We start from the raw sequence: 7,967 nt of genomic DNA, 5'->3' as shown, positions 1-7,967 counted from the left end.
ACCTGTGCTCACAGGAGCACACACACAAGGGCACTTGTGCTCACAGGAGCACACACACAAGGGCGCATGCGCTCACACGGGAGCACACAGAGTAAGTGAGGAGTATAAAGCAGCCAGGGCTTTCACTGCTCTGACTCAGCATGTTACAATGTCACATTCCACCCTGTCACTCAGAGGCCAGCTGTGATGGGACACACTAACACCTCTGTTAACCCAGGATTATTTCCTGATAGTTACAAAATGAGAATTTTAACTTTTAATTTTTGCTGTGTTTTGTTTTGTTTTGAAGATGAGGTTTCTCATATAGCCCTGGCTGTCCTGAAACTTGTTCTGTAGACCAGGCTGGCCTCAAACCTATAGATATCCACCTGCCTGTGTCCCCCGCCCTCCCTCCCCCAGTGCTGGGATTAAAGGCGTATGAAACCACATCCAGCTAGTTTCATCACTGTATTCATCCATTCATTGTGTGTGTGAAAACCAGAGGATGACTTGTGCGAAGGAGTTCTCTCCTCCACCTGAGTGCCCTGGGAATGGAACTCGGGTACCACGGCTTGCAGGCAAGCCTCCTGAGCTACTCATTCTTCTCATGAACCCAAAGAGCAGCACATCAGAGACACCTACTCCTGAGGGTCCATGACTCCACCCCTTCCTGCTCCAGCTCAGTAATGTGCACCAACGCTGCTTTCCACCCCTGAGGGCTGTGTCTGTCACAGACACACTCCTGCATGGTGAGAATGTGCTGGAAAGAAGCCAAGGACATACTGTCGTATTCACTGCAATGCAGACAAGCTGCCAGAACACGGTGACTGCCCGGGAGCTAGGCTCCCATGGCCCAGCTGCCCATGTGGGGTAAGTAAGGCGAGTGTGAAGAAGACATAGGTTGGTAGGTGGATGAGCAAGCATCCTGAGCTGAGCTGATGGCACTCACCTGCCATCACAGGACCTGTGGGTTCAGGTCCACCTCAACTGCATAGCAAGACCCTGCCCTAAAACAAAACTGGGGGCTGAGGAGACAGCTCAGCGGTGCCCAGCACCCATATAGTGGCTGACAAACATCTGTAACTCCAGTTCCAGGAGATCCCATACGTCCTCCAGTCCTCTCTGGACATCAGGAATGTACATGGTGCACATAAAATGTATGTGAAACACCTACTCTTATGAAATAATAAATTTTAAGCAACCATTTTAAAAATTGGTTTTTCATGCTCATCCTGGGGTTAAAGTCTGACAACTTGGGGCTCAAGCCTGTATCTTTTAGGGTGTTTATGTTCTGGGCCCCTCAACAGCGAGTCCCTGGGGGGAGGTCCCTGAGATCCCAGGAACCATGGTCAAGGACCAAAATAAAAAGCCGGGCAGTGGTGGCACACGCCTTTAATTCCAGCACTCGGGAGGCAGAGGCAGGCGGATTTCTAAGTTCCAGGCCAGCCTGATCTACAAAGTGAGTTCCAGGGCAGCCAGGGCTACACAGAGAAACCCTGTCTCGAACCTCCCCCCCTTAAATAATAATAATAAAAACAAACAAACAAACAAAAAACAGAGTAACTAAGAAAAACAAACACCACCACCAAAAACCAAAAATGGGATGGTCCAGGCAAAGTCGTTTAGCCCCAGCATTTATTAAACACCCAGTATAAACATACCAGTGCTGTGCTCTGTCTACAGTCTCCCAACTGGGGACTTGACAGACAAGCTGATGGCTCAGAGATCTGAGTTATCAGAGATGAGGTCTCACACACAGTAAGGACAGGATGAGTCAGAACTGAGAAAAGCTCACTCAAGACCCTCCATGGTTCACCACAGTACAGATGCTAATAGCGCCCCAACAGCTGTTCAATGAAAGTATGCTGCTCAAGGATCTAAATCAGAAAATAAGAGGACTGCCTAAGGTTCACAGTCAGATCTCAGGTTTCTACCCCACTCAGTGTGCTCTCAGCACGTAGTCTTGACCACTTACTGTATGACCACCAGCTATGCTTAGAGCTCCACTAACTGCCCCAGGAACCCATGAAGATGAGGGAAGGGGGTTAGTTTAGTAGACAGGGCTGCAGGAAGCTCTTCTGGAAGCTGCAGATGGGAACCAGGCCACGGCTGGTGGGTCTGTGAGGCAGGCCAGGCTCCAGCAACACTGTGGGCCTGTCAGGGCCCTTCCCTCCACCTTGCCTCTCATCAGCAGGCCCATGCCAGCAGGCAGAGATCCGGTGTTTTGTCCCTACTACATGTTCTGGCACCCAGGTTGGCAGCTGCTCAAGCCACCCCCACACCAAGTACAAAGACACCTCTGTCCAGCCTGGCCCTTCCCAGGGCCTCTCCCGCCTCCAGCTTCTTTCATCCAGAGCCCCAGAACTCAAGCCTGCAGCAAAGTCTCTTGAGAGACTCGGCAGGGTTTGGCAGATGCTCCTGTACAGCAGGTGAACTGGACACAGCAGGGCGGGGATGTCTAGCACTGGAAGGCCGAGGCAAGAAAGTTGAGAGTTTAAAGCCATCTTGGGCTCTGGGGAGATCCAGGTTCAAAAACATTAACAACAACAACAACAAAAGACAAGGAGGGCTCATCAGTTAAAAGTGCTGGCTACTCTTCTGAGAGCCGGGGTTCAATTCCCAGCACCCACAGGGCAACTCACAGCTCTCAGTGACTCCAGTTTCAAAGGATCTGACACCCTCACTCAGACATACATGCAGGAAAAACACCAATGCACATGAAATAAAAATAATTTAAAAAACCCAACAAAACAAAACAACAAAGACAAAGAGAAAAGACAATTCCAAAAGTGAAGGCTGTTCACAGCAGCCAGCCAGGTTTGCAGTCACACTGCCACACCTGCCAATGGCCTCCTGTCATACTGGGTGAGTTATACACCCATGCTCTGCTTTATTCTGCTCATTAAAACATGTGTGAGGGCTTGTATGTGTGTATGTGCACACATGGGCACAGGAGCCTGCAGTGGACAGAAGATGGCGGCAGATGACCTGGAACTAGAGCTTGGTGGTGAGCCGGACCCAGGCCCTCTGGAGTAGCATCAAGCCTTCTAGGTGCTGAGCTATCTCAACAAGTGGACTACACTCATTTTAACACTGCCACTGGCCCGTTAATCCCAGAACCTGAGGCAGGAGGATCTCAAGTTCCAGATCAGCCTGGGCAAGAAAGACAAGACAGAGGAATGGGGAGAAACACAGAAATGAGAAAAGGAAGAAATGGGAAACTGAATTTCATGAAAGCCTGTCTCCCAAGGTAAAGCAAAGACTGAGCCTGGGTTCAGTGGGCAGATTGCAAAAAGTCCTGTGCTACACCCTGGCACAGCAGCAACCTCATGTGTCACCCTAGTACAAGGGAGATAAAGGGAGAGGATTGGGAGTTCCAGGCCAGCCTGGCCTCCATGAAGAGTTCTAGGCCAGCCCATTTCCCAAAACAAGACCTGGAGTCCTTGGGAGCAACTGTCACTCCTCACAGTGTCATCTCTGACCACATGACTAATTTGCTTGAAATGAAGTTTCTTTGCTTCTTTAGGAGAAGAAAAAACAAAAAGAAAGAGAGAAAGAGAGAAAGAAAGAGAATCCAGGAAGCAAAGGCAGGTGAGACCACTAAAAAAAAAAAAAAAAAAGCTCAGAGCCGGTAAGTCTGTGACCCCTCCGCCATTCCACACCATTCTGCTCTGCCCCCACCCCCATAAACCTGTTTCCTCACTCTTAACAATGCCCAGTCTGCCTCCCTGAAGATCTGTGAAGGCACCCAGATGGTCCCACAAGGGTTGACCTGAGATTTTGAATTCCAGCAACACTAAGGTTACCCCAGAAGCCTCCATGTTCCCTGCACACCCTGACTCCTCAGAGACGCTGTGCATACAGTGTGCATACATAGAGACCGTCCCTCCGACCCTGAATAATAGCCAAAGTTCCACACTCACATGTTATCTGAGGGGCCAACACTCTACAGATTCTTTAGACACCCTAGTCCTGTAGATTCCGCAAGGTGCTCCTTCACGCCCAAACCTGTTCATTCCAAGAATCTGGACAGTGGGTCACCCCACTAATCCCACAGAAGCCTCTCACAGTCTACACCGCGCCACCGGAACCCCCAGTTCTCTCAATACCCACCAGCTACCCACTCTAACGGTGGCAAACGACCACTCTAACAGCACACCAAGTCCCAATCATGTACTCAATTCCCCCCAGAGTTCTGTCTTCTGCAGGACCCTGCAGAGCCCTCCAGTCAGTCATTCCACCTTCTGGCCTCAGCCCAGACAATAAAACCAAATTCAGGCCATAAGGGGACCCTCACACCACCCTGCAAGACTCTGGCTCGCCCGAGGGACATGCATCCACGACCCCTAAATTTCAACTCCATCTACTTACAAGAGGTCTCGCCTCGCCGTCTTGCAGACGATACGCAGAAAGCGCCAGCCGCCGCCACCCACGTACACACAGAACGCCGCCGCCGCGCTCCAGGTCCACGGAAGTCCCAGAAACCAAAGCAGCGCCAGTGAGGCCACAGAGGCTGTTCCTGCTCCAGGAGCCCGCATCCTGCGGAGCACACAGCTGAGACCGCAGGTACCGCCTCCCACCTAGTCCTGACCCCGCCCAGGTCACGTCACAGACCCTGGCCGCGTTCTTTTTCCACACTGTAGCCTAAACCCAAAAGCTTTTACTACAAGCCTGGCCCCGCCCCCAGCGTGTACCTTAGTATCAGGTCCCGCCCCGCCGCCGCTGAGCTAAGCAACAGGAAAGCCAAATCCTACCAGTTTACTTAACATTGCCCGCCTCAAGGCCTGGGATTGGCTACTTCCATATCAATCTTTACCCTCCGCCCATCAAAGCCAGACCCCCCCCCCTTTCCCCAAGCGCTGACCACGTGGCTAGACACCCCCACAGTCAAGCTCCACCCCTGAGCTTCAGCCCTCCAAGCCTGGGGTCGCCTAGTAACCCGCACACACCTAGGCCCCTCGCAGCCAATGGTCCAGGCCATGCCCTAATGTCGCCTCATCCCTCCTCTGTGTCTCAAAATTCACTTGTTATCCTCATGCTTATCCGGCCTCAGAGGCTGGGTGTTCCTACAAGGACAGCCTCCATCATCCCCCTCATCATTAGGCCACGCCCCAACGAGGCCTCTTTCTCCGCCCACATTGCGAGCCTCAAATCAAAGTCGGGCAACCTGATCGAGGCTCCTCCTCCAGATGAAGGCCTGTGACCCCACCCCCCTAGCTCACAGGTGATCACTCTACCCTCAAATCCCTCCCTACACGTGAAGCCTTTGACCCCGCCCTCAGAAGTCCCAACATTCCGCCCCCATCCGCACCTCCGCAGTGACCCGGGCCACGCGCCAGGTGATACCTATGGCTCCGCCCACAGGCGCGGGCCCGCCCACAGTCCCGAGACTATCTGGCATTCGGGACCCAGATTCTACCTGAGCCTCCCGCGCCGCCTCCAGGCTTCGTCAGTCACTGTTCACGGAGAGGCCCGGTCCGTGCGGCCCACCTAGTCCCGCCCCAAACCTTCCAATCCGCGGCCAAAAGCTCTCAGCCCCTCAACCCGGCTCCGCACCGGCCGACCCCCTTCCGGAAGGCTTAGACCATCGAGAAGAACCGCGGGCCAGAGAGCCCGCAACCCAACGAGACTCTCAAGCTAGAGCGGCTAGCTCAGGGTACCTACGAGTCTCCACGGCAACCAAGCGGTGAAAACAAGCAGGTGCTGAAGGCGGGGCTATGGCTCCAGGGGTGTGGCTCCGTCCTGCTAAATCCCAGAAATTCTGCAAGATCCCCATCCCTGCGCCCAGGACCCACTCCCGCCCAGCGCCTGCCTGTGCTGGAGCTTGCCTGATCCAACTTGTCCTAGATCCAAGCCCCGAGGCTTCTCAGCATTCCAGACTCCGAGAAAGTCGAAATTCACACCCGGGGATGGAGAGAGCTGCAAAGGCAGCTCTTTGAGATAAGGAGCCCCCAAATCCCAATTCTACCTCCCAAACCTTAACAAGTCACATCCCAGAACCCCTGGGCGCACATCAGCTCCCATCCTCCCTCAACATGACCCTTTCTTGCACGCCAGGAGCTCCCCCAAGGGACCGTACCGCACCCCAGAATCTCTTGTTGCTCCCCAAAGGCAAGAGCCCCCTCGAGCCATGTTAGCATTCCAGAATCCTAAGCGCCTATCCAGAGGCGCCCCAATCCCTAGCCTCCTGCTGGGGTGCCCCCACCCTTACTGTCAAGATGATCTTCTGAGGCTTAGAGATCCCTGGCCCTTGCTGCTCCCTCGCAGGTTCTCACAGAAGTCTGGACTGGGAAGTTCTGAGCTCAGGCCTAGCTGGTGGGTCCCTTCAGGGGATGAGCCCTTTGCAGAGTCCTGGGCGCTTTTCACAGCGCCCCTGAGTGCCTCTGCCCTGTCCCTCCCTCCCAACCACCCTCCCACGCCCCCCTGCCCACCCTGCGGACTTGCTTGTTTTCTGTCCCGCTTGGCCGACCTTCCCACAGCTCTCCTTGGGAAGAAGCCAGCCAGGGCCTGCTTCCAGCGCCACTCGAAGGCCAAGGCTGGGCAAGTGCGGCCCCACCCCCACCCGCAGCTGCCATTGGTCTCAGAGAGGTGGGTGGGATGGGGGGGGGGGTGATGAAGATCTCGGCCCAGCCAGCCAGGGGTCAACAAGAACCCTCTAGACCAGCCCTCTCCCACTCTACTCCAGTTTTACAGGTAAAGACACTGAATGCTGCAGCCAGCTCCCCCAGCTGGGATTCAGCCCTGCTGCCTGCCCTCCTACTTGCTCACTGCCTCCTCCTGTTTCGATGTTCCTGGAACATCTCCTGTGCCCTTTGCCCCACTTCCTCCTCTCCCCAGCTCGTGCCCTCTACTCCCTTCCTCTTTCTTCTCGCCCCCCTTCTCCTAGTTTATAGAGTGCTAAGTTTAAGCTCTTAGGCTTAGGTTTAGGGCTCTTGACCCCTCATCAGATTCTCTGCACCTGCTCCCCATCCTTGCTCCCCAAAATCTGAAAGGTTGATGGCAGGCTGACTAGCTGGCTCTGCAGGTAAAGGCAATTGCTGCCAAATCTGAGGACTTCTGCTCGAACCCCAGGACCCACATGGTGAAAGAGAACTCCCAAGAGTTGTTTTCTGACTTCCACACACAGCACATCATACGTTTGTACACACATGTACATACATACAAAGAAATGAAAATAAAGGCTGGTGGCTTGCCTCTAAGCCCCATTTTAGGAAAGGAAGAGGCTTGTGAGGCTGAGGAAGCCTGAGCTATAAAGCTAGACAGTTCCTGACTGGGAAAGCTGAAGGTGTGGAAGAAGAGCCGCAGTTGGTAGAATGCTTGCCCAGAAAGCAGGAAATCCTGGGGTCCTGCCTTTGCCCCATAAACAAGGCAGGGGTGGGAACTGCAAGGTCAACACTGGCTGCATAGCAGGTGGAGATTGCAGCTAGACGCAGAGACCTGGGAGAGGGAAGGAAGGCTCCTGTAGTGACACCTTTAAAGCTAGCACAGTCAGCACTCCTGACTAACCCCAGAGCTGACACCCCAGCAGAGTGGCCTTTATCATCCGCTTGAAACTGATGGAGATAGCTGAGCACGCCCAGGACTGAAGAGAGGGCTCAGCTGGTAAAGGCACTTGCTGTCAAGCCTGGTGACATGAGTTCAATGCCCAGGACGTAGTGAAAGTAGAAAAACAATGCCAGCATGTTTTCCTCTCCTCACCATAAGAGCATTGTGCATGTGTGACCTCCTACCATAAACATGTTAAAACAGTGGGACATGCTCAGGGATGGGAGTCCACAGGACCATGCTTTGGAAATGACACCTGTGTTCCTTCCTGTGGCAGAAAATGAAGATTTCTGCAGTCTTCTGGTCTCCTCTGTGCTTACTGTCTTTGCAGACACCAGGATTCACACCCTAGTACAGCAGGAGGATCAGGGTCAACCTTGGCTACATAGAGAATCTGAGGAGAGCATGGGCTGCAAGAAGCCCTCTCTCGAAGACAAGGCCTG

The 7,967-nt window shown here is 53.6% G+C and overlaps 1 protein-coding gene across 4 annotated transcripts in view; it reads right to left on the bottom strand.

The window, feature by feature from the left end:
• Positions 1–6,366, bottom strand: part of Slc27a1 (solute carrier family 27 member 1) — an 18,463-nt gene extending 12,097 nt beyond the window's left edge. The window contains exons 1-3 of one of the 4 annotated variants that reach the window (XM_029480821.1): positions 6,191–6,366; positions 5,792–5,898; positions 4,351–4,518 (exon numbers count right to left, since the gene is read on the bottom strand). In XM_029480821.1, the coding sequence (XP_029336681.1) occupies positions 4,351–4,517 (167 nt within the window). In that variant the 5' untranslated portion in view covers position 4,518; positions 5,792–5,898; positions 6,191–6,366. Of the gene's footprint in view, positions 1–4,350; positions 4,519–4,928; positions 5,046–5,398; positions 5,761–5,791; positions 5,899–6,190 lie in introns of those variants that run through there. The other 3 variants (XM_029480820.1, XM_021170914.2, XM_021170915.2) reach the window with 3 other exon arrangements.
• Between the last annotated feature and the right edge of the window lie 1,601 nt (positions 6,367–7,967).

Source organism: Mus caroli, chromosome 8, assembly GCF_900094665.2.
Source record: "Mus caroli chromosome 8, CAROLI_EIJ_v1.1, whole genome shotgun sequence".
Taxonomy (NCBI): domain Eukaryota; kingdom Metazoa; phylum Chordata; class Mammalia; order Rodentia; family Muridae; genus Mus; species Mus caroli.
The sequence above is the reverse complement of the archived record's forward strand: the minus strand, read 5'-3'. Positions and strand labels throughout refer to the sequence as shown.